The sequence below is a fragment of the Phyllobates terribilis genome, unplaced genomic scaffold, assembly GCF_046119375.1.
Source record: "Phyllobates terribilis strain yellow unplaced genomic scaffold, ASM4611937v1 Scaffold_1__5_contigs__length_1240528914, whole genome shotgun sequence".
Lineage (NCBI taxonomy): Eukaryota > Metazoa > Chordata > Amphibia > Anura > Dendrobatidae > Phyllobates > Phyllobates terribilis.
In genome coordinates this window covers 704,666,837-704,693,820 of record NW_027362761.1, presented here as the reverse complement: position 1 = coordinate 704,693,820, position 26,984 = coordinate 704,666,837, and the positions used below count along the sequence as shown (strand labels likewise).

The 26,984-nt window shown below is 45.4% G+C and overlaps 1 protein-coding gene across 1 annotated transcript in view; it reads right to left on the bottom strand.

The window, feature by feature from the left end:
* Positions 1 to 26,074, bottom strand: part of STK11 (serine/threonine kinase 11) — a 118,595-nt gene extending 92,521 nt beyond the window's left edge. Inside the window, exon 1 of the mRNA XM_073686017.1 lies at positions 25,507 to 26,074. Within this exon, the coding sequence (XP_073542118.1) occupies positions 25,507 to 25,787 (281 nt within the window). The 5' untranslated portion in view covers positions 25,788 to 26,074. The remainder of the gene's footprint in view (positions 1 to 25,506) is intronic.
* Between the last annotated feature and the right edge of the window lie 910 nt (positions 26,075 to 26,984).

Below are 26,984 nucleotides of genomic sequence, written 5' to 3'. Positions count from 1 at the left end.
CAGTATTCTGCTGCACCAGCGAGCCTCCCATCGCTGCTGTTTAGTGAGAGCATCACATATCCTGACCTCTCCCCCGGACTCATCCCTGGCTGAAGGTAGAGAACTCTCTGGCGATATGCCCGGAGTGACGTCTGTAACTAAACACTCTTGATCTTTCCAAGGTTTTAGCAGGTTTACATGATAAAGCTGCTCAGGTTTCCTCCTTCCGGGCTGATACACCCGATAATTTACCTCCCCCACCTTTTCTTGAACTTCATATGGCCCTTGCCACTTGGCCATGAGCTTACTCTCGACTGTGGGTACCAGTAGTAACACCCGATCGCCCTTGTTAAAAGACCTGACCGTGGCTATTTTATGTGCGCATCTGGGCGGCCTGGACATCTAACAGAAGTTCTTTCACAATGGGCATGACTGCCGCGATCCGGTCCTGCATATTAGCCACGTGTTCAATTATATATATATTATATATTATGTGGAGTCGGCTCTTATTCCCACGTCTCTTTGGCTACGTCCAACAGACCCCTAGGGTGTCTGCCGTACAATAACTCAAAGGGAGTGAACCCTGTGGAAGCCTGGCATACCTCACAGACGGCGAACATCAAATAGGGTAGCAACATGTCCCAATTCCTTCCGTCCTTAGAAACCAACTTTTTTTTTTTTTTTTTTTTTTTTAACATGGACTTGAGGGTTTTATTGAACCGTTCTACTAGTCCGTCGGTCTGAGGGTGGTACACCGAGGTACGTAATTGTTTTATTGTCAGCAGTTTGCACAGTTCCCTCGTCACCTTGGACATAAAAGGAGTCCCTTGATCCATCAGGATCTCCTTAGGTAGCCCAAGGCGACAGAACATGGCAAACAGCTCCTGTGTAATTAGTTTTGCTGAGGTGTTGAGTAGCGGTATAGCCTCCGGGTACCGGGTGGCATAGTCGACAACCACAAGTATATGTTGGTGGCCACGAGCGGATTTTACAATGGGCCCTACCAAGCCCATTGCAATCCGTTCAAAAAGGTACCTCGATCACTGGCAGAGGTACCAATGGGCTACGGAAGCTTGCGGTGGGTGTGGTCAGCTGACATTCAGGACAGGATTCTTTTGGACCTCCGCGTAAATCCCCGGTCAAAAGAAGCGCTGCAAGATACGCTCTAGCGTCTTTTTAACCCCTAAGTGTCCACCCAGCAGGTGTGTGTGTGTGTGTGTGCCATCTCCAGAACCGCCCGAAGGTACGACTGAGGTACCACTAACTGTTTCACAACCTCATCCCTGATTTTGTCTAACCTATAGAGCAACTCACCATTGACCACCATGCGTGGAAACACAGTATCTGCACCGGGCTGTTGAGCTACGCCATTTACTTCTAACACCCTTTCCCGCGCCCGGGTCAGGGTGGGATCCTGTAGCTGAAATGTCCCAGACGTGTCCCGGGACACTTCCAGCTCGGGGATCGATGGGGGGGGGGGGTGCTCCTCGACCTCTCCTGCCAGCACCTCTAGGGGAGACCTATCGGGGTCACACTCTGTCCCTAGGTTGGACACCCCTACGGCAGGTACCCCTAACTCGAGTTCTTCAGGTACAGTGCCTGTAATAAATTTTACCGGGGGAGAATGGATTTTGTTTTTCCACAGAGTCCAGAACAGGGGCAAGTCTCTTCCCAACACAGTCCCATAGGGAAGAGTTTTTACCACCCCCACCACATGTTTTATGTCTCCACATGGAATGGACAAAACTACCTCCGCGGTTGGGTACTCTCGGAGGTCCCCATGGATACACACAACCCCAACTGTCCGTCCACTGGGGTTGTCTCCCACCACCAGTGACCCATGTACCAAAGTCACTAGGCTCCCCGAATCTAGGACGGCCTCCGTGGGGTACCCCATTAACCAGTACCTGGCACAGTTGGGGTTCACTGTCCGGGGGGGGGGTTCTGGTCGGCTCTCGCCATGCAGACGGTCTGGGCATACATTGGGACACGGCGATTATACCCGCAGTCCATGGGCTCTGTAGTCAGGGGGCAGTTAGTAGCCACAGGTCTCGGCCCCTGACACCGCCAGCACCTAATGGCGGAGGCACGGTTAATTCCTGTGACAGTTTGGGAGGGAAACGGTCTCCCGCCACTCTCACTCCGGGATACCCCTTCATCACAGGTACGGTGCCGACTGTCCTTAGCAGAGGGACACGACCCCTTTCCCGGTTCCTGGGTTGGCAGGGATCGGCGTGACAGGGGCGAGGGGGCAGAGTCCCGGAATAAAGACCTGAGTGGCCGAGTAGCGCTCGATCAGGCTGACCACCTGGTCGAGTGTGTCGGGGTCCCCTTGCCCCACCCAACGTTGGATAGCGGCCGGCAGAGTCCTCACCAGCCGATCAACCAACATCCTCTCCACCATCTGGGCGGGAGACAAAGTCTCAGGCTGGAGCCACCTCTTTACCAGGAGCAGAAAGTCATAAGCCTGAGACCAGGTGGGTCAGGTCTCCACATAGGCCCATGAAAATACACACTGAGCCCTAATGTATGTATTGACCCCCAGTCGGGCAAGGAAATCACCTTTGAGCCTCTGGTAGTCCTGCGCGTCCTCCTGACTGATGTCGAAGTAGGACTTCTGGGCATTGCCAACCAAAAACGAAGCCACCACTTCTGCCCACTGGCCGGCTGGTAGGTTTTCCCGCTCTGCTGTGCGCTCATAAATGGTCAGGAATGCTTCCACGTCGTCCTCCGGTCCCATCTTCCTCAACGCAGAGCGAACCTTGTCCCGGGCCTCTCGACGTTCCGGGGCTGGTGCCGTCGGCGTCTCCCGCAGGGCTGTGAGCTGCTGCATGATCAACTCATTAGTTTACTGTTGCTGCGTGTGGACCAATTGCCTTAACAGCTCCTCCATTTTGTCCACAGGTTTGGGCTGAGAGGTGGCAGGCCGGATTGTGGTCATGCAGCTGCCGGTGAGGTATGCCTCAGTCACATTGCCCGCATTCTCCACCAAGCTGTAAGGCAGCGGTGTTCACACCGTGCAGTAACTGAGGCAGTGACCCAAGCTAGTCCAACATAAACAGCTTTTATACAGCAACTTACGGGTAAACAGAAAGCCCTCCGGTTTGCAGCCGGGTTAACATGAGTCCATAACAACGGTTGCACTGGGCAACGGCCGCGCCGGGCCACTCAGAGCCTGATGGGTGCAGAGCCTTACCAGGTGTAGATTCAGCTACACACAGGCCCGCCAAGCTTTCCAGCTACGTTCCTAGCAGGTCCCAACACTGAACAACACTGATCCTTAATGCAGGGTTTTTAAGGACCTGTGGCAAGAGCCACTGGAAAACCCAGGTTGGAGGGATGAGGCCACCCCACTGCCTTCCTGTAGCCTCCTCGAAGAAATGAAGGCTCTGCCGGGTTTTACTAATCTGCCTTACCCAGATAGCCTGACCAGGTCAATGCTCACCTTCATTCCTGCATTGCTGCCGCATGTGTGTCTGTGACTGCAATGCACTCCAATGGATTTAATAGGTCTCTGTACACATTCTGGGGGATATACAACGTCCCTCGTATACGATCCCAGTCACTGCCTCACAAGGCCCATTTCCAACAACCACCACTCCAGTGTTTTAATGGTACATTGTGTTTGCTAACTGTGTAAGAAGGCTAATGGATGTTTAGAAAACCCTTGTACAAGTGTTAGTCCAGCTGAAAACGGTTTGGCTGATTTGAGAAGCTATAAAATTGACCTTCCTTTGAGCTAGTTGAGAATCTGGAGCATTACATTTATTTGTTCTATGAAACTCTCAAAATGGCCAGAAAAAGAGAACTTTCATATGAAACTCGACAGTCTATTCTTGTGCTTAGAAATGAAGGCTATTCCATGCGAGAAATTGCCAAGAAACTGAAGATTTCCTACAACAGTGTGTACTACTCCCTTCAGAGGAGAGCACAAACAGGCTCTAACCAGAGTAGAAAGAAGTTGGAGGCCCCGCTGCACAACTGAGCAACAAGACAAGTACATTAAAGTCTCTAGTTTGAAAAATCGACGCCTCACAGCTCCTCAACTGGCAGCTTCATTAAATAGTACACGCAAAACGCCAGTGTCAACGTCTACAGTAAAGAGGCGACTCTGGGATGCTGGCCTTCAGGGCAAAGTAGCAAAGAAAAAGCCATATCTGATGTAATATCCCTGGCGGCCTGGCTTACCATCTCCCACCATGCAAGACCGCCAACTTACCTACCAGTCCAGGCTGCGCACTATGCTCCTTTACTTGCTGTGTGCTTGTCTCTGGTCTGCTGGCTTAGGGCGGCGGCGCTGCTGGAGCTTCCTGATTCTTAAAGTTACAGTGTGCGCAGTCCTAATGGGTCCCCAGCCTATTGCTGTGAGTCACTGGATACTTAAACCTCCTCCACCCAGTGGGAGGTGCCTGAGCAACACTTTCTTACAGTGTGTTCTGTGCAACTGTGAGTTGCCAGGTCCTGTCCTGAATCTTGTCCATTTCCGCCACCCTGGGGGCTGAGTACCCAGGCTCGTCCCTGTATCTTATTCCTGTGTCAGTTCCTGTCTGAACTGTGTCCTAGCCCGTTACCTGTTTGTCTCTATGTCCAATCCTTACCTTTTCCTGCAGAGTCTGAACCAGTACCTAACTCCTACTCATTGTCTGTACTTCTGTTTGTGAGTTTTGTGTTCCTTCACTACTTCATAGCAAGTACCTTGTGTGTATCTGGTTCTGCTTGTCCCGTTTCCCTGCCTCCGACAGAGCCCTGTCCTGTCTGTCCGCACCTGCGGCTCTGCCCTGCTCCGCTTGCCCTCCGCACCTGCGGCTCTGCTCTGCCCTGCTCTGCTTGCCCTCCGCACCTGCGGCTCTGCTCTGCCCTGCTCTGCTTGCCCTCCGCACCTGCGGCTCTGCTCTGCCCTGCTCTGCTTGCCCTCCGCACCTGCGGCTCTGCTCTGCCCTGCTCTGCTTGCCCTCCGCACCTGCGGCTCTGCTCTGCCCTGCTCTGCTTGCCCTCCGCACCTGCGGCTCTGCTCTGCCCTGCTCCGCTTGCCCTCCGCACCTGCGGCTCTGCTCTGCCCTGCTCCGCTTGCCCTCTGCACCTGCGGCTCTGCTCTGCTTCCCCTCCGCACCTGCTGCTCGGCACAGCAAGGCTCTGCTTCCACTTCGCACCTGCGGCTCTGTTCCTGTATCCCAGTCTGTTCTGGTCCCTATCCAGCCTGTTTACCTACCTGCCAGTACACGCCTGTCTGCATACCAGCCGTATCTGCCTGCATAGGAGCCGTGCCTGCCAGTACCCGCCTGTCTGCATAGCAGCCAAACCAGCCCGTTCCTTCATTCCACGGTGTGGGTCAACAGCTGTGACTGGGGTCTGACCTGGAATAGCACCTGGGTCCCTCCTCGGACCACAAAGTCGATTAAGCCGCCTTTCGGCCGTGGTCGGATCTGGCGAGGCCCCTAGTCACGCCCTTCCAGGCACTCCTCGGTTCGTGGCCCACTGGGACCACTAACCACGCTCATGCCAAACAGTCCGGGCGTAACCGTTACATCTGAGACTGGCTAATAAAAGGAAAAAATTAATATGGGCAAAAGAACACACAGACATTGGACAGAGGAAGATGGGAAAAAAGTTTTATGGACAGACAAATCAAAGTTTGAGGTGTTTGGATCACAAACAAGAACATTTGTGAGATGCAGAACAACTGAAAAGATGCTGGAAGAGTGCCTGACGCCATCTGTCAAGCATGGTGGAGGTAATGTGATGGTCTGGGGTTACTTTGGTGCTGGTAAAGTGGGAGACTTGTACAAGGTAAATGGGATTTTGAATAAGGAAGGCTATCACTGCATTTTGCAACGCCATGCCATACCCTGTAGACAGCGCCTGACAGGAGCCAATTTCATCAGGACAATGCACACCTCCAAATTATGCATGTACTATTTAGGGAAGAAGCAAGCAGCTGGTATTCTATCTGTAATGGAGTGGCCAGAGCAGTCGCCAGATCTCAACCCCATTGAGCTGTTGTGGGAGCAGCATGACAGTATGGTACGCAAAAAGTGCCCATCAAGCCAATCCAACTTGTGGTAGGGGCTTCAGGAAGCATGGGGTGAAATTTCTCAAGATTACTGTAGTATCTGCGTTTCTGCCCCCTGACAGGCAAAGACGCCATCCCACTCGCCGACGCGCTCCTTGCCCGGCGTCTTCCGGCGCTCCTGCCTCTGTTGCTGCCGGCACGCATCCTAAGGAGTCCCAGGCCAATGGCCGGAGATCCTCTCATTTAAAAGACACCTCCTCCAAAAAGGAGGTGCCCGTGCAAGGTTGTAGCTGTGTGTTATACTCTGATTCAGCCCTCAAGTCCAGTCCGCCAGCCTGACGACAAGTCCAGTCCGCCAGCCTGACGACAAGTCCAGTCCGCCAGCCTGACGACAAGTCCAGTCCGCCAGCCTGACGACAAGTCCAGTCCGCCAGCCTGACGACAAGTCCAGTCCGCCAGCCTGACGACAAGTCCAGTCCGCCAGCCTGACGACAAGTCCAGTCCGCCAGCCTGACGACAAGTCCAGTCCGCCAGCCTGACGACAAGTCCAGTCCGCCAGCCTGACGACAAGTCCAGACCGCCAGCCTGACGACAAGTCCAGTCCGCCAGCCTAACTACCAGTCCAGACCGCCAGCCTAACTACCAGTCCAGACCGCCAGCCTAACTACCAGTCCAGACCGCCAGCCTAACTACCAGTCCAGACCGCCAGCCTAACTACCAGTCCAGACCGCCAGCCTAACTACCAGTCCAGACCGCCAGCCTAACTACCAGTCCAGACCGCCAGCCTAACTACCAGTCCAGACCGCCAGCCTAACTACCAGTCCAGACCGCCAGCCTAACTACCAGTCCAGGCCGCCAGCCTAACTACCAGTCCAGGCCGCCAGCCTAACTACCAGTCCAGACCGCCAGCTTGTCTACTCTCCAGCCTGACAGTCTGTCTACAGTCCAGTCCGCCAGTCTATGGGCTCTGCCAGCCTGCTTATCCAGAAGCACCTGCCCGTTACTTGCCGTGTCAGCCAGCCTACTTATCCAGAAGCACCTGCCTGTTACCTGCCGTGCCTACCAGCCAGCCTACCTGGAGGCTCCTGCTTGTTACCTGCCGTGTCTGCCAGTCGGTCGGCCCGGATCACCCGTCAGCCCGCCTGCCGTGCTCATCTGCTGTACCGGTCAGTCCCTGCCTTCTGACCCGTGGGAGTCACCTGCTCTCATAAAAGGTCGGTCCCAGAGTAGCACCTGGTCCCTCTGCTCGGTCCCTCCCTGGTCACGGAGTCGATTGAGCCGCCGTACGACCTTGGTCGGTCCGAGTTGATACCTAGTTACGCCCCTCTGGTCCCTCCTTGCACCTCAGCACAGAGGTTCCACCACCCAGATCCGTAACAATTACCTCAGCAAATTTACAGCTAGAACGCCAAAGGTCTGCAATGCTGTAATTGCTGCAAAGGGAGCATTCTTTGACAAAAGCAAAGTTTGAAGGAGAAAATTATTCTAATAAAAATCATTATTTCTAACCTTATCAATGTCTGGACTATATTTTCTATTCATTTTGAAACTAATTTGATAAATAAAAGTATGAGTTTTCATGGAAAACACAATTGTTTGGGTGACCCCAAACTTTTGAACGGTAGTGTAAATCTACCATAAAGAGAAGACTTCATGAGAGCAAATACAGAGGGTTCACCACAAGGTGCAAACCATTAATCAGCCTTAAAAACAGAAAGGCCAGATTAGACATTGCCAAAAAAACATCTAAAGCCAGCCCAGTTCTGGAAAAGCATTCTGTGCACAGATGAAACTAAAATTAACCTGTACCAGAATGATGGGAAGAAAAAAAAGTATGGAGAAGGCTTGGAACAGCTCATGATCCAAAGCTCACCACATCCTTTGTAAAACATGGTGGAGGCAGTGTGAAAGCATGGGAATGCATGCCTTCCAGTGGCACGGGGTCACTAGTGTTTATTGATGATGTGACTGAAGAGAGCAGCAGGATGAATTCTGAAGTGTACAGGGCTATACTTTCTGCTCAGATTCAACCAAATGCAGAAAGCTTTATTGTCCATCTTTACTGTGAAGTGCTGTCCACTGACCTAAATCATACTGCAAAAGTAACCCAGGAGATTTTCACAGCCCGGCATCCACCGCACGCTTTCCCTCTCCTCTGCTTTCGTTGGGAAAGCCGGCAGTGGAAGCTGGGCTGTGACATGTGATGAAACCCCACCCACAGCCCATCAATCGGGGGAGTGCTTCACTGGGTCATGCTCGTCTGCACCTGGAACTTGAGGTGACATCAGCGGATGTCAGAGCCGGTTGCAGCCGGGTCACGTGATCCCTGGTGAGCAGTCAGCGATAGCACCACTCATAGGCAACAATGATCACGCAAGGTATTTACAAAAAGACTTGTTTCCACAATTTAAATCAATGGGGGCAATCTGTATAGTAGTGGACAACCTCTTTAAGCTAGAAAGACACACAAACAAGCAACAACTGAAGTCAGCAGCAGTAAAAGCCTGGTAAAGCATCACAAAAGAGGAAACCCAGCGTTTGGTAACGCCCATGGCTTCCAGACTTCAGGCAATCATTGCCTGCAAAGGATTTTCTGCAAAGTATTAAAAATGAATATTTTCTTTAACTTCACCATAATTTGTCCAATTACTTTTGAGCCCATCAAATGAAGAGGCTTTGTAGAAAAATTGTTGCAATTCCTAAATGTTTCACAGGATATTTTTTGTTCAACCCCTTTAATTAAACCTGAAAGTCTACACTACAATTACATCTCAGTTGTTTCATTTTCAATCAAAAATAGTGGCAACCAGGGCCCAAATCGCAAAGATTCGCTCACTGTCCAACTATTTCTGGACCTAACAGTATATTTTATCTATCAGGTCTAGAACCAGTTGCTCTCTGCTGTTTCTTTACCCTACTAGAATGAAAACCAAAGTGTAGTAAGGTGTACTATCAGGCCACAGCTGTCACGGGTGTGTGCTGTATTTTCACATTTTTTTTTGCACAGATTTGTCATACAACCTGAGGGAGTTCCTAGTACCAGCAAAGTGAATGTGATTCCAGAAATTTCTTGCATACGTTGCTTATTTTTTCCTTCTAGATTTGAAGCAGTTTCATATCTGTAGCATGTCAATTCTTTCAGCATTTTTCACCTATTCTAATGAATGGGAAAAAACGCCTTAAAAACGCATGCAAAAAACGCTTGTAATTTATGCCACTTTTTTCCTGCCAACACATCTGTATTTGCAGCCGACTTTTCAGCTGCAAATACTGAATATGTGCACATACCCCTAAATGACTGGAATTCTGAGCTAATTTTCCATGTCATCAGAGGCTCAGGACTCTGCACTGTCCGTTCTAGGCTTTACAAAGCATTTTTGCATTGACACTGAACTCCATTACAAGAGCATGAATGATTAATTATTCATTATTATTAAAGTGGCTTTAAACATTTCAAATTTGTAAAATAAAAAGTTTTGCTTGTGTCACCATCTTTTCCAAGCCTCGTAACTTTGATCAGACACAGATATATATGTCTTTTATTCTAGCTGGAAGAAGTCACAGCAGTCTGCACAAAATGATGAAAAGGGGAGATGAATCACTTAACCCCTTCACAATCAAGGATGGATATATAGGTGCATCTCACTAAATTAGAATATCAAAAAGTTAAATTTATTTCAGTTCTTCAATACAAAAAGTGAAACTCATATTATATAGATTCATTACAAACAGAGTGATCTATTTCAAGTGTTTATTTCTGTTAATGTTGATGATTATGGCTTACAGCCAATGAAAACACAATAGTCATTATCTCAGTAAATTAGAATAATTAACAAAAAAAACACCTGCAAATGCTTCCTAAGCATTTAAAAAGGTCCCTTAGTCGGTTTCAGTAGGCTCCACAATCATGGGGAAGACTGCTGACTTGACAGATGTCCAGAAGGCAGTCATTGACACACTCCACAAAGTCCTAGAGTGCCAATTTTCATTTGGAAATCAAGGTCCCAGAGTCTGAAGGAAGAGAGGAGAGGCACACAATCCAAGCTGCTTGAGGTCTAGTGTGAAGTTTCCACAATCAGTGATGGTTTGAGGAGCCATGTCATCTGCTGGTGTAGGTCCACTGGGTTTTATCAAGACCAAAGTCAGCGCAGCCGTCTACCAGGAAATTTTAGAGTTCTTCATGCTTCCCTCTGCCGACAAGCTTTTTGGAGATGGAAATTTCATTCTCCAGCAGGACTTGGCACCAGTCCGCACTGCCAAAAGTACCAATACCTGGTTTAAAATCAACAGTATCACTGTGCTTGATTGGCCAGCAAACGCGCCTGACCTTAACCCCATAGAGAATCTATGGGTATTGTCAAGAGGAAGATGAGAGACACCAGACCCAACAATGCAGATGAGCTGAAGGCTGCGATCAAAGCAACCTGGGCTTCCATAACACCTCAGCAGTGCCACAGGCTGATCGCCTCCATGCCACGCTGCATTGATGTAGTAATTGATGCAAAAGGAGCCCCGACCAAGTATTGAGTGCATTTACTGAACATACATTTTAGTAGGCCAACATTTCGGATTTTAAAAACATTTTTCAAGCTGTTGTTATAAAGTATTCTAATTTACTGAGATAATGACTTGTGTTTTCATTGGCTGTAAGCCATAATCATCAACATTAACAGAAATAAACACTTGAAATAGATCACTCTGTTTGTAATGACTCTATATAATATACGAGTTTCACTTTTTGTATTGAAGAAATTTTTGGTGATATTCTAATTCTGTGAGATGCACCTGTATATGTCATGGAGTGTGTCAGAGACTTTTGGAGCTAGCTCAGAAGCAGAACCCACTCAGCAGAGGGCAGATGTTGGCTATACTATATAGCTGACATCTGCCTCTAAGAGCAGAGATGGATGCACAGCTGTTAGCTTCTTAAACATCACTGTCAATCACTGACAACGGAATTTATTGGGTATTTCCATCTCCAAGATCCTATTGTCACGGGTGTGTCAAAAGTGACCGACAGTAGACCTGAGGTTGGTTGCAGGAGATCTCTACATTTGGCATTACAGACACATTCTTAGAGGACGTCTTTCTAGGACCCAGCAGCTACCTTCCTCTTGCTAATTAACACCCTGGCCTGAGTGTATAAATACCTGCTGTCTGCTAGAGGGAGGTGCCGGCGATACTCACATTACCAATTGTGAAGGCTCGGAGCAAGTGAATTACTTCATCCTCTCTGGAGCTATGAGGACGAGTGTTCATATCTCTGAAGTCAACTAAAAGCTAATCTATCTTTCCTTGTTTGTTTCCCCTTGTTGTCTTTAGTTATCAGTGGAGATCGACTAGCACTCATCCCCCTCCCTTCCCTAGCTAGGGTCAAACGCCAGGAAAAGACAAGGCAAGGTTCACATGCGGCGACTGGTAAAGAACCAATATAGGGACATTAGTGGAGACAGGGTGATATTAGATCAGCCTAGGAGGTCTCCACTCCCCCCCTTTCCCTAGAGTCTGGGCTCCCTTTCCCTCTTCCCTTTGTGTTGCACTAAGTCTTTCCCACACCTTGCGTGACACCTATCCCAATATGTAGTAGGTGTAATAATAATAATAAATAAACAAATAATACCTTCAATTAGAAATGTAGTATAGTTTTTCTGATTCGCTATGTCTCTTTCCTCATGTGCAGGTATTGCAGGACCATAGGTATCCATGGTTAGGACCACTGATATAGAGTTAGTTAGCTAGTTGGTCGTAACCATGGATACCTATGGTCCTGCAATGCCTGCACATGAGGAAAGAGACATAGCGAATCAGAAAAACTATACTACATTTCTAATTAAAGGTATTTGCTATTATTATTATTACACCTACTACATATTGGGATAGGATCTTGGAGATGGGAATACCCCTAATAGTGCCGCAATCCAACTCAAGCGTTAGTTTCTGTGCCCATTGTACCCCCTCCCTCCTGTGATGCAAGTGCGGTGAGCCAATGGTTTGCTAGGACCGCCGGGGGGCTGGCTGAAGACCTCCATGCCCATCATGTGGTCTTTCCTGTAACGTAGAGTCTGTGGGTGGGAGTCATAGCAGTCTGTTACTTTTACTATGATTTGCTTATATAGCGCTATCATATTGCACAACGCTTTACAGACAGTAGTACTATACTACATAGAAGTACAGTGGCATGTAAAAGTTTGGGCACTCCTGGTCAAAATGACTTATTGTGAACAGCCAAGCAAGCTGAAGATAAAATTATCTCTCAAAACTGTAAAGTTAAAGATGACACATTTCCTTTGTATTTTAGGCAAAAAAAAAAGAAAAGTTTGGGCACCCTGCATGGTTAGTACCTAGTAGCACCCCGTTTTGCAATACCACAGCTTGTAAACGTTTTTTGCAGCCAGACAAAAAAAAAGTCTTTCAATTCTCTTTTGAGGGATGTTCATCCATTCTTCCTCAGAAAATTCTTCCAGTTCTGTGAGATTCCTGGGCTGTCTTGCATGGACTGCCCTTTTTTAAAGGACCTGACTGTGGCCTTTCTATTGTACGCTCGGCTCTGCGCTGCCTGGGCATCTATAAAGATGTTCATTTACAAAAGGCATCACAGCCGCGATCCAGTCCTGCATACTCGCAACTTGCTCTCACGCTTTTAATGGGGAGTAGGCTACTGTTCCCATGTCTTTTTTGGCAATGTCAAGCAGGCCCCTGGGATATCTGCCATATAATAGTTCGAACTGAGAAAATCCAGTTACCTCCCGGACGGCAAACATTAAACAGGGCAGCAACATATCCCAATCCTTCCCATCTTTGGATACCACTTTTTTTTTTTTTAAAAAAAAACATAGATTTGAGTGTTTTGTTAAATTTCTCCACTAGCCCATCTGTCTGGGGGTGGTATACCGACGTGCGCAATTGTTTGATCTGGAGCAGATTGCACAACTCCTCGGTCATTTTGGACATAAAAGGAGTCCCTTGAAACGTGAGAGAGCACGTTGAGAGTATGCAGAACCAGAGACTTGGGCAAAGCCATTACCGCACCAGAGATTACTAGGGTGGTGCAGGCACCCACGGCATCGAACTTGATACGGAGATTTCAGCTGCGAACCAGCCGATAAGGCTGAGTGCCGACGATGCGGATTTAATGCGTTTCCGCGGCGGCATTTCCGCCGCGGAAATGCATTAAAAATCCCTTGGTAAGAGGTCTGGGATGTATCCCAATGATAATCTGCATGTGCTGTGCACATGCTGTGGAAATTTCCGCTGCGGATTATCATTGCGGAAAAAAAAAATCGCAGCACAACTAATATGGGCGCGATTTCTAAATCGCGCCCATTGACTTGCATTGAACCGTATAATATCTGCATGTATACATGCGGATGTTATGCGGTTCAATGTGCGGATGGTACGCGGGTCTGGAGAAGAGGAGACTCATCCGACCTGGGTACCATCGTACCTGCAAGTAAAAGTAAAAAAAAAAAAATAAATTATTCATACACACCTCTCTGGCGGCCCCCGGTCTCCACCCGGCAGCGTCCTCTCTGCTCGGCGTCCCACGTTGTACTGGCAGGACCTGCGGTGACGTCATTTAGTCAGCTGATGGTCATGCGACCATCAGCTGACTGCTGACGTCAGCAGTTGCGTGACCATCAGCTGACTAAATGACGTACTGGCAGGACCTGCGGTGACAACGTGGGACGCAGAGGGGAGAGGACGGGGCCAGGAGGAGATCGGGGGCCGCCGGAGAGGTGAATATAAGGGTTTTTCTTGTTTTTTTTGTTTTTTTAGATGCAGCATTTGATGTAGAAATTTCCTCTAAGTTGGTCACACAATATAAATCCATGCCAGTTGCATGGATTTATATTGTGTGACCAACTTGTCAAGCACTTTCCAAGTGATGCTCAAAATAGTTTGGAAAAACGCTTGGAAAATCAGAATGCGTTTTTTTTTTTGCCAAGGAGATGCAGAAATGCTTAGAAAATTTCTGCTTCAAATCTGCATCGTGGGCACATAAACTCAAAGCTTTAGGCTATTTCGTAAGTTGCCAAATAAAGCCCTTTATGTTGAACTTATTTGGGTCACTGCCTCATTATCATGCTGGTGTGAAAGCCACTGCCTTACTATCTGCACAGTAAAGTTGATTTTACATTGCTGTACATTTTTTGCGTTGTGATGCTTTTTCAGGCGGAATTCCATCTGAAAAAGACATCATGTGTACATATCCTAAAGAAATTTTTTAAAAAAAGTCTGAAACAGTTCCTGAAGGAAACCTTTGCAAACTAGCAAATCAAAAGACTGCAAAAAAAACACAATATGAAAACACTCTTCCAAAACCTTTTCAAGAAAAGAAAATCTCATCCTAAAGCTCCCCCCCCCCTCAAAAAAAGAGCATTCTTGAAACGGTTTCTGCCTTAAGAACTTTTAAAAAAAAAAAAAAAAAAAGGCTGTATGAACATAGCCTAAAAGCTCGATTCAAAATGCCAGTCTTGATGAACTGTGCACTGCAGCACGCTGCGATAAATTAAGTAAGAGAGCGTGATTCTTATAGAATTTGGCGCATCCTTCATCTGTTGTGAGCCACTGCTAGAAATGTTATTCCTGGATTACATTTCTGGTGTAATTTACACCACTTTAGTGGCATAATTTATCGGGAATTAGTCGGGCACACTTGGTTATCAAATATTTTGCGCAACTTATAGTCAGTGCTGTGGAGTCAGAGTCATGGAGTTGGTATCCATTTTGGTGGAGTCGGCATAAAATGGACTGACTCTAAAATATTTAATAAATTAGGTACAGTAGTACAATGCAGGATGTGCTGTAAAGGTTTTCATAAGAATTAGGGAAAGTTATGAAATGTCCTATAAATGTCTGTTATGTTCCTGATCTAAAGGTCTAGACTTTTAGTTGAGATGAATCTGTGCTGCTTTTTATGTACACGCTCAGTAGTGACCAGTGCTGTGGAGTTACAGTTGTGGAGTCAGGGAAGTTGAGAAATCGGAGGTTTGGCTTACCAACTCCACAGCCCTGCGTTGTAGTTGTATAAAAATTTTACTGCATTTCAAGGAGTTTACACCAGAATTTTGGTGAAAACACTGATGAATCATGCACTAAATATTCATGTAATGAGCTACAGTATGGCTGTGCACAAGCCAGAACATGCTATACTGTAACTAATCCCGCTGCCTGTTCAGGTCCAGTAGGGGACATACACTCACCAGGCATATAGCATTTTTTCAGGCATAATCCTGGTGGGAGCAAAGCTCTTACTGATACAGTAACTTGAAAAGTTTTCATACCCTATGAACATTTCCACATTATACCCCAAAAAAGTATTTTATGTGATATACCAACACAAAGTAGCAAGTATTTGTGAAGTGTAAAAGGAAATACAGGTTTTCTAAATATTTAAACAAATATAAATTTGAGAATTATGAATCGCCTCCAGAAGTCACATAATTAGTAAATTGAGTCCACCTGTGTATAATTTATTCTCAACATAACTACAACTGTTGTGTGAAGGCCTCAGAGGTTTGTTTGAGAACATTAGGGATGATAACACCAGACAGGTAAGGGTAAAGTTGTGAAGAGTAAAGCAGGGTTAGGATATATAAAATAAACAGACCAAGCTCTCAACATCTCATGGAGCACTGTTCAATCAGTCATTCAAAAATAGAAAGCTTATGGCAGAACAGCAAACCTACCAAGACATGGCCGTCCACCTAAACTGAAACCCCGAGCAAGGAGACCACTAATTAGAGAATCAGCCAAGAGGTCCATGGTCACTCTAGAGGAGCTGCAGAGATCCACAGCTCAGGTGGGAGAATCTGTCCATAGGACAACTATTAGGCCAGATTCACACGTCTAGTATTTGATCAGTATTTTACATCAGTATTTGTTGCCAAAAGCAGGAGTGGGTGATAAATACAGAAGTGGTGACGTGTTTCTATTATACTTTTCCTCTGATTGTTCCATTCCTAATTTTGGCTTACAAATCTGATGTAAAATACTGAGCAAAAACTGAAAGTGTGAACGCTGCCTTAGTCATTTTTTCCACAAATCTGGCCTTTATGTTGGAGTGGGAAGAAAGACATTTTTGAAAGCAAGCCATAAGCAGTCCCATTTGAAGTTTGTATATAGCCATGTAGGGAACACAGCTAGTATGTGGAAGAAGATACTCTGGTCGATGAGACCCAAGTAGAACTTCTTGGGCTAAACGCAAAATGCTATGTGTGGTGGAAAACTAACACTGCACATCACACTGAAAACACCAAACTCAGTCAAACATGGTCGTGGCAGCATCATGCTGTGTGGATGCTTTTCTTCAGCAGGAACAGGGAAGCTGGTCAGAGTTGATGGGAAGATAGATGGAGCTAAATATAAGGCAATTCTGGAGGAAAACCTGTTAAAGGTTACAAAAAGACTTGTGACTGGGGCGTAGGTTCACCTTCCAGAAGGGTGACAACATTAAACCCTTTCTGACGTGGGGCGTAAAAATACATATCTGTTCCCTAGGCCTATTGGACCACATACGTATTATTATATCCTGGCGATCGCATCCGCACAGAGGCTGTGCCGGCGCGATCGCCGCCGGGTGTAAGCTGACAGATCACAGCTGACACCAGGTACTACGTGCTAGGAGCGGTGCCGCACCGCTCCCAGCACATTAACCCCAAAAATGCTGCAATTGAAGTCGATCGCAGCATTTCCGGAGCAGGAACTGGTAAGAGCGCGCCTCTTACCTCTAACCAGCGACTTTTTTTTGTCAGAAAGTGAAAAAAAAAGGAAAAATAATTTTAGAATAAAAAATGAAAGAAAATAATTCAAAAAAAGAAAAAATATACTGTACCCATAAATAATTATAATGAAGAAAAAAAAAAACAATAAAAGTACACATTTGGTATCGCTGAGTCTGTAACGACCTGACTTATAAAACTGTTCCACTAGTTAACCCCTTTAATGAACACGGTCAGAAAAAAAAAAAAAAAAAAAAAAAAAAACGATGCTTTATCATCATACTGCCAAACAAAAAAAATAGAATAAAACGCGATCAAAAAGACGTATGTAAATAAAACGCTGAAAACGTCATCTTGTTCGGCAAAAAACAAGCCGTCATACAACTCCATCAGCCGAAAAATAAAAATGTTATAGTTCTCAGAATAAAGCGATGCAAAAAAATTCTTTCTACAAAATAGTTTTTATTGTGTAAAACCGCCAAAACATAAAAAAAAAACCAAACATATAAATATGGTACTGCTGTAAACGTACCAACCCAAAGATTAACGCTGCCTTATCAATTTTATCACACGCGGAACAGCATAAAAAAATAAAATAAAAAAATGAAAAAAAAAAAAAAACACACCAATTTCTGAATTGTTGGTTTTTGTTTATTCTGCCTCTCAAAAATCGGAATAGAAAGCGATCAAAAAATGTCACGTGCCTGAAAACGGTTCCAAGAAAATGTCAACTCGTCCAGCAAAAAACAAGCTGTCACATAACTATGTCAGCCGAAATATGGAAAAATTATAGCTCTCAAAATATGGCGATGCAAAATCTAGACTATGGAAAAAAAAAAAAAAAAAAAAAAAAAAAAAAGGTTTTTTTAAGTGTGTGACAGCTGTCAATCATGAAAACCCGATATGGTTGTAGTAGCTCTGTAATCGCACCGACCCGAAGAATAAAGCCTAATCACTTATACCACACGAGGAACGGCGTAAGAAAATAAACTGTAGGGTTAGGGTTGGGACTTTTTCAAAAGTAAAAAAAAAAAAAAATATTACGACAATATGGCGACTAGTGTTGAGCGCAAGTGCTCGCTACTTGAGTTTGCATCGGGTGCTCCAGTATGCACTGAGTATCGTGGATGCTCGAGTGACATGCTCGAGTCTCTGATCCACATGCTCCGTGGCTGTTAAACAGCCAAAAAAAAACAAGCGGGGATTGCCTGCCATGCACTAGCGATCCCCCATGTTTTTTTTTGGGAATCTAACAACCGTGAAACATGCGGGTGAGGACTAAAGCACGTCAATCGAGCACCCAAGATACACGGTGCATACCCGAGTACCCGATGCAAACTCAAGTAGAGAGCACTTGTGCTCAAGACTAATGACAACTTATTCAATATGATGACCTAATGTTATCAAATTCTGCGTCGTACCTCTGGGTTCAAAATGTTCACTATACATCTTGATAAAATCCTTGAGGGGGCTAGTTTCCAAAATGGGGTCACTTGTGGGGGGTTTCCACTGTTTAGGCACATCAGGGGCTCTCCAAACGCAATATGGCGTCCGCTCTGAATTACAGACAATTTTGCGTTCAAAATGTCACACAGTGCTCCTTCCCTTCGGAACCCTGCCGAGTGCCAGCCCCAAACAGTGGTTTTCCCCAAATACACTACCGTTCAAAAGTTTGGGGACATTTAGAAATTTCATTATTTTTGAAAGAAAAGCACTTTTTTTTTTCAATGAAGCTAACATTAAATGAATCAGTAATACACTCTATACATTGTTAATTTGGTAAATTACTATTCTAGCTGCAAACGTCTTGTTTTTATTGCAATATCTACATAGGTGTATAGAGGCCCATTTCCAACAACCACCACTCCAGTGATTTAATGGTACATTGTGTTTGCTAACTGTGTAAGAAGGCTAATGGATGTGTAGAAAACCCTTGCACAAGTATGTTAGCCCAGCTGAAAAAGGTTTGGCTGATTTGAGAAGCTATAAAATTGACCTTCCTTTGAGCTAGTTGAGAATCTGGAGCATTACAATTGTTTGTTCTATGAAACTCTCAAAATGGCCAGAAAAAGAGAACTTTCATGTGAAACTCGACAGTCTATTCTTGTTCTTAGAAACAATGGCTATTCCATGCAAGAAATTGCCAAGAAACTGAAGATTTCCTACAACGGTGTGTACTACTCCCTTCAGAGGAGAGCACAAACAGGCTTTAACCAGAGTAGAAAGAAGTTGGAGGCCCTGCTGCACAACTGAGCAACAAGACAAGTACATTAAAGTCTCTAGTTTGATAAATCGACGCCTCACAGCTCCTCAACTGGCAGCTTCATTAAATAGTACACGCAAAACGCCAGTGTCAACGTCTACAGTGAAGAGGTGCCTCCAGGATGCTGGCCTTCAGGGCAAAGAAAAAGCCATATCTGAGACTGGCTAATAAAAGGAAAAGATTAATATGGGCAAAAGAACACAGACATTGGACAGAGGAAGATTGGAAAAAAGTTTTATGGACAGACGAATCAAAGTTTGAGGTGTTTGGATCACACAGAAGAACATTTGCGAGATGCAGAACAACTGAAAAGATGCTGGAAGAGTGCCTGACGACATCTGTCAAGCATGGTGGAGGTAATGTGATGGTCTGGGGTTACTTTGGTGCTGGTAAAGTGGGAGATTTGTACAAGGTAAATGGGATTTTGAATAAGGAAGGCTATCACTCCATTTTGCAACGCCATGCCATACCCTGTGGACAGCTCTTGATTGGAGCCAATTTCATCCTACAACAGGACAATGACCCAAAGCCCATCTCCAAATTATGCATGAACTATTTAGGGAAGAAGCAGGCAGCTGGTATTCTATCTGTAAAGGAGTGGCCAGCGCAGTCACCAGATCTCAACCCCATTGAACTGTTGTGGGAGCAGCTTGACCGTATGGTCCGCAAAAAGTGCCCATCAAGCAAATCCAACTTGTGGGAGGGGCTTCAGGAAGCATGGGGTGAAATTTCTCAAGATTACCTCAGCAAATTAACAGCTAGAATGCCAAAGGTCTGCAATGCTGGAATTGCTGCAAAGGGAGCATTCTTTGACGAAAGCAAAGTTTGAAGGAGAAAATTATTCTAATAAAAATCATTATTTCTAACCTTGTCAATGTCTGGACTATATTTTCTATTCATTTTGCAACTCATTTGATAAATAAAAGTATGAGTTTTCATGGAAAACACAAAGTTGTCTGGGTGACCCCAAACTTTTGAACGGTAGTGTATGGGGTATTGGCGTACTCAGGAGAAACTGAACAACAAATTGCATGGTGCAATTTCTCCTGTTACCCTTATGAAAATGCAAAACTGGGGGCTGAAAAACATTTTTTGGGGGAAAAAATGTGAAAATTTAAATTTTATGGCTGAATATTATAAACTTCTGTGAAGCACCTGGGGTTCAATGTGCTCACTACACATCTAGAAAAGTTCCCTGAGGAGTCTAGTTTCCAAAATGGTGTCACTTGTGGGGGGTTTCCACTGTTGAGGCACATCAGGGGCTCCCCAAATGCAACATGGCGTCAGCTAATTATTCAAGCAAATTTTACATTCAAAAAGTCAAATGGCGCTCCTTCCCTTCCGAACCCCGCCATGCACCCAAACAGTGGTTTCCCCCACATATGGAGTATCGGCTTACTCAGGAGAAAATGCACAACAAATTTTGGGGTCCATTTTTTCCTGTTACCGTTGTGAAAATAAAAAAAAAATTGGATCTAAAGTAACATTTTTGTGAAAAAAATAAATGTTCGTTTTTTTTCTTCCACATTCCAAAAATTCCTGTGAAGCACCTGAAGGGTTAATAAAGTTCTTGAATGCGGTTTTGAGCACCTTGAGGGGTGCAGTTTTTAGAATGGTGTCACTTTTGGGTATTTTCTGTCATAAAAGGCCCTCAAAGTCACTTCAAATGTGATGTAGTCCCTCAAAAAAATGGTTTTGTAAATTTTGTTGGAAAAATGAGAAATCGCTGGTCAACTTTGAAAAGGGGTTGTCCAAGTACTTTATATTACCCCCCAATGTATCCCCCTGGGGCCCCTAAGGATTTTTGTAATTAGCTTACGTTTCAGATACTGCCTGTGAGTGCCGCTATCATTGGCCGCTCGCAGGCATCACGTGACCCCCGGCTGCAGCCGGCTCTGACATCCGCTGATGTCACGACAAGTGCTGGCAGCAGCCGGGGGGGGGGGGGGGGGGGTCTCTGTCTTCCTGGTTCCACGGTGGATGCCAGGCTGTCGGCGGGGTTTGGGCGGGGTTAGCCCCCCGCGCGCATCACACCCGGCATCCACCGCGCGCTCTGCCTCTACCCATTCATTGGGAAAGTGCGTGGTGGATGCTGGGTGTGATGCGTGACGTCAGCCGGGGGTCACGTGATGCCTGTGAGCAGCCACCGATAGCACCACTCACAGGCAGAAAAAGCAACGTAAGGTATTTGCAAAGATCCTTAGGGACCCCAGGGGGATACATTGGGGGGGGGGGGGGGTAATATAGCGTAATGGACAACTTCTTTAACCCTTATAACTTCCTAACCAAAAAAAAGTTTTGGTTCCAAAATTGCGCTGATGTAAAGTAGACATGTGGGAAATGTTATTTATTAACTCTTTTGTGTGACATATCTCTCTGATTTAACGGCATGAAAAATAAAATTTTGAAAATTGCGACATTTTCAAAATTGTTGCCAAATTTCCGATTTTTTCACAAATAAACACAAGTCATTGAAGAAATTTTACCACCATCATGAAGTACAATATGTCACGAAAAAACACAATCTCAATCAGTGGGATCCATTGAAGCGTTCCAGAGTAATTACCTCATGAAGTGACAGTTGTCAGAATTGTAAATTTGGCCTGGTCATTAACGTGCAAACAGCCTTCGGGGTAAAGGGGTTAAACATACTGCCAGAGCTACAGTGGAATGGTTAAGATCAAAGCATATTCATGTGTGTGAATGGCCAGTCACAGTCCAGACCTAAATCCTAGTGAGAATCTGTGACAAGACTTGAAATTTCTGTTCACAGACACTCACCATCCAATCTCACTGAGCTACAACGAGTGTGCAAAAATTTCAGCCTCTAGATATGCAAAGCTGGTAGAGATGTACCCCAAAAGACTTGCAGCAGTAATTGCAGCGAAAGGTGGTCCTACAAAGTATTGACTCGGGGAGGCTGAATACAAATGCACATCACAATTTTTAGATTTATATTTTTTAAATATTTAGAAAACCATGTATCATTCACTTTACACTTCACCTATACTTGCTACATCAAAAAAAATACATTTAAGTTTGTGGTTGTGGGTGTAACATGAAAAAATGTGGAAAAGTTCACAGGGTGTGAATACTTTTTCAAGGCACTGTAAATGTAGTTAACCCCCTTTACAGCCTGTGCCGTATTAGTACGCACAGGCTGTAACCCCACAGTTCAGTGAGGGCTCCGGCGGTGAGCCCACACTGAACCGGGCACATGTCAGCTGATTATGACAGCTGACATGTGCCCGTAACAGCGGCATTTAACAGCGCCGCGCCGGAAGCGTGTCACTTACCCCGCCCAACGGCGACCCTGTCACATGATCGCGGGTCACCGATGGGTGGGCATGACAACCCTGGGGTCTGCAGCAGACTCCAGTGGTTGTCATGAGCTGGTCGCTATGAGCGCCACCTAGTGGTCGGCGCTCATAGCACAGGACCATTTCTGCTACGTACAGGTGATCTGCTGATCATCTGTATGTAGCAGAGGCGATCAGACAAGTGCTACTTCTAGTCTCCTATGGAGAATATAGAAGCAAGCAAAAATTGAAAAAAAAATGTTTTTAAAAAAATATAAAAGTTTAAATCACTCCCCCCTTTCGCCCCATTCAAAATAAAATAATACTAAAAAAAAAAAAACCACATACACATATTTGGTATCGCCGCGTTCAGAATCGCCCGATCAATATAAAAAAAGAATTAATCCGATCGGTAATCGGCGTAACGAGAAAAAAAATTCTAAACGCCGGAATTACGTTTTTTTTGGCGCCGCAACATTGCAATAAAGGGCGATCAAAACATCGGATCTACCCCAAAATGGCATCAATAAAAACTTCAGCTCTGTGCGCAAAAAATAAGCCCTCACCCGGCCCCAGATCCCGAAAAATGGAGACGCTACGGGTCTTGGAAAATGGCGTCATTTTTTTTTTTTTTTTTTTAACCAAACTTTGGAATTTCTTTTCACCACTTAAATAAAAAATAACCTATACATGTTTGGTATCTACGAACTCATAAAGACCTGGAGAATAATAATGGCAGGTCAGTTTTAGCATTCAGTGAACGTGGTAAAAAAAAAAGAAAAAAAAACATCTGTGGTATTGCACTTTTTTTGCAATTTCACCGCACTTGGAATTTTTTTCCCGTTTTCCCGTACACGATATGGTAAATCTAGTAATGGCGTTGAAAAGTAAAACTCGTCCCACAAAAAAATAAGCCCTCACACGGCCATATTGACCAAAAAATGAAAACGCGATGGCTCTGGGAACAAGGGGAGCAACAAAAGAAAATGCAAAAACGGAAAATCCCAGGGTTGCGAAGGGGTTAAAAACAAAACAAAACAAAAAAAAAAAACACACATGAAAAACTAATCTTTTTGTAATAGCTTTGTCTTAATTGGGTATCACTCTCACATTCTCTACAAAAGAAATCACTATAAAACAGAAGGAAAACCTGCAATGATAATGGGAGGGTCAGTGGTAGCAAAATTACCGTGTTAGTTACGATCAATGGAAAATAATGAAAATGTAAAGATTGCTATAGTATATCAGTTCAAGGCAATGGAGCCCGTGGGCCACATCCACACATTTGTCCCGTAGACAGGGACAACTAAATGGGCATGGAAATCAAGTGCTCTACTGGTGCGCCGCAATTCTAGGTCACAATGTGCATCCGACATGCGTAGATGCGTCATGACTCCAGGTTAGTGGCAAACAAGAAGTTGAGCACTGTGCACACCTGTCTGCAGGCGCTCGTCACCGTGTGCATAGCTGCTCCCGCTACAGCACCTAAACACTACAAGACAATACACGTCCGTGCTGTCAGAGCAGCACATAGTGAATCCCTGCAGTCTATGAATAAAGGCCCGTACATGGTAAGCAAGCATGTAAACAGATTAATTCCTCATTCAATGGCCAAAATATCTTAGCAGCTGGCCCAAAGTGTGCTGGAGCATTATATTCCAGAACCAAACCTTGGGCTAGTGGAAAAGATATTTGAGACTTGTGCACATGCGGATCCATGAATATATGACTTATATTAATTCCAAATGCAATCATCCACATGTTCATAAGACCCAAAAATCTGTTAGTAAAAGTTAAAAATCAATAACATAATGATAATGTACAAACCCACATTTAAAAGAGATCGTCCACTAATAACACCCCATATAAATGCCCAGAGACTGATGTTTTCAATTAAAAAAAAAAAAAAAAAAAAATCTATACTTACCCCCTGCGCTTGCACCTTTTGGCCACTCTGAGCCCTGTATCCTGCACCATTCTGGTGACAAACAAATGTGTCACATATCGGCTGCGGCTGTCAGGACACAGGGCTAGGAGCGGCCGAACAGTGCAAGTACAGGAGGTAACTAGACTCTTGTGTAAAGATATTTTCTGGATGTAGGCTCCTGGCTTCCACGAGTCTAGCGCTCCCTCTCCACCGTTCCTCCAGCCTATGGTTAATGGCTGCAGTGGTGATGTGACAACTTTAGCCAGTAAATAAAGACCAGAGCAGTGGAGGCAGCACCCAAGCAGGATAACTAACATCCCATTTTACCCTAGCGTAGGCCATTAGGGGCCAGAAACCTATAACTGCATACACCTATGCAGCAGTCTGCAGTAGTGGAGCACCCCTTTAAAGGGTTTTCCGTAAACAACTGTATCTTTCCATTGGATTGTACTGCATGAAAATAAGAAATTGAGCAGTTACTCACCTTCCCCTGCTCTAGTGTCGCATCTCCGGCACTGCTCCAGTGTTTGTTTACTGGCTGCAGCGGTGACGTCACGACTAAGGCCACGTCACACCTTCAGTATTTGTAAGCCAAAACCAGGAGTGGGTGATAAATCCAGAAGTGGTGACGTGTTTCTATTATACTTTTCCTCTGATTGTTCCACTCCTGGTTTTGGCTTATAAATACTGAATGTGGGGAGTGATAATTTAGCCCATAGGCGGGGATTTAGGGGAATAATAAGCAGACAGGAGGGGTTTGCTTGGCGGAACTTTATAAAAGAAGAAGATGTCTATGAAATCAGACCACTACTATAGCCATATAGGTATGTATACCTGCCATTCTGGACACTAGGAAAGTTGGGTGATAACCCGATTGTGACTATATTGGATGTCATTAGGTTTCAACATCTTGACAGGGGAACAGTTATGCACCTAAAGTTATTTTAAAATGTAAGGGGGTTGTATAGGAATTTAAAAATGTGGTTACAATGTTAAAATAATAAAAATCCAGCCAAAACTTATTTAATCCCCAGAGCCGATGCTCAGCCCCGATCTTGGTTTACCTCTCTGCCGCACTGATTGGCTGCAGCGGTCACATGGATGTACGAGACATCATGGCTGCAGGGATGTAGACGAAGACTAGTGGTGACCATCCGGGGTATAAACACGAGTCGTGGGCATTATAGCATTTGATCCTATGTTCTGCATTCGACCACACCTTTCCCATTTTAGGGCCATGTTCCTTTGGCTATGCCGGTACTGAGGTCAGGCCCCATAGCCACAAGCAGACACTGACACACACTTACTTCTTGACGTTTGCCTCCCCGTTGGGGATTCTCCGCAGTTTCTTCTTCTTGAGGATCTTCACAGCTCGGCGGCACAGGGTGTCAGAGTCCAGCATCTCCTTCACCTTCCCATAGGAGCCCTCACCCAGCAGGTCTCCCATCAGGTATTTCCCAACCAACTTCGCCCGTTTCCGGCGCGGCTGGTAGATCACCTCAGTGGAGTCAATGCGGTGAATGAAGGTGTCCATCCCCACCGCCAGGTCTGGCAGGAAGCCAATGTCTTGAGTCTCCTCTTCATCCATTCTGGGGTGGCACAAGCCTGACCCTTCCAGTAGTGTCACAGCTTCCAGCAATGTTGTCACTGGAAGTCACGCCCTGCCTAAACAGTCCCGAGACTCCCGGCCAGGGCTGTGCTGCCCCTAGACACTCACAGGATGGGCCAGTGCCGTGGTGACACACTGCAGGAAGACCAGTCACCTCCGGACTACAGGTCCCAGGGATTTCAGCTGGAGAACCATCACGGTGCAGGCTACATCCTAGTGAGCGAAAGGACCTTTGATGATGTCATGATCAGGTGACCAGTCACATGTGTGGGAGGAGCCGAGCAGTGAGGTGTGCTGCTGTAATAGCTGGATATGGATTTCTCATGTGCTTGGTGACAGGTTTATGGTCTGGATGCGGTGTTTTTGTATACATGTATTAACTTTTCCCTGTACATATACACAGTACAGACCAAAAGTTTGGACACACCTCATTTAAAGATTTTTCTGTATTTTCATGACTATGAAAATTGTACATTCACACTGAAGGCATCAAAACCATGAATTAACACATGTGGAATTGTATACTTAACAAAAAAGTGTGAACAACTGAAAATATGTCTTATATTCCAGGTTCGTCAAAGTAGCCACCTTTTGCTTTGATGACTGCTTTGCACACTCTTGGCATTCTCTTGATGAGCTTCAAGAGGTAGTCACCGGAAATGGTCTTCCAACAATCTTGAAGGAGTTCCCAGAGATGCTTAGCACTTGTTGGCCCTTTTGCCTTCACTCTGCGGTCCAGCTCACCCCAAACCATCTCGATTGGGTTCAGGTCTGGTGACTGTGGAGGCAAGGTCATCTGGCGTAGCACCCCATCACTCTCCCTCTTGGTCAAATAGCCCTTACACAGCCTGGAGGGCTATATACATACAACATTATATATATATATATATATATATACACTGCTAAAAAAATTAAAGGGAACACTCAAATAACACATCCTAGATCTGAATGAATGAAATATTCTCATTGAATACTTTGTTCTGTACAAAGTTGAATGTGCTGACAACAAAATCACACAAATATCATCAATGGAAATCAAATTTATTAACCAATGGAGGCCTGGATTTGGAGTCACCCCCAAAATAAACGTGGAAAAGCACACTACAGGCTGATCCAAATTTGATGTAATGTCCTTAAAACAACTCAAAATGAGGCTTAGTATTGTGTGTGGCCTCC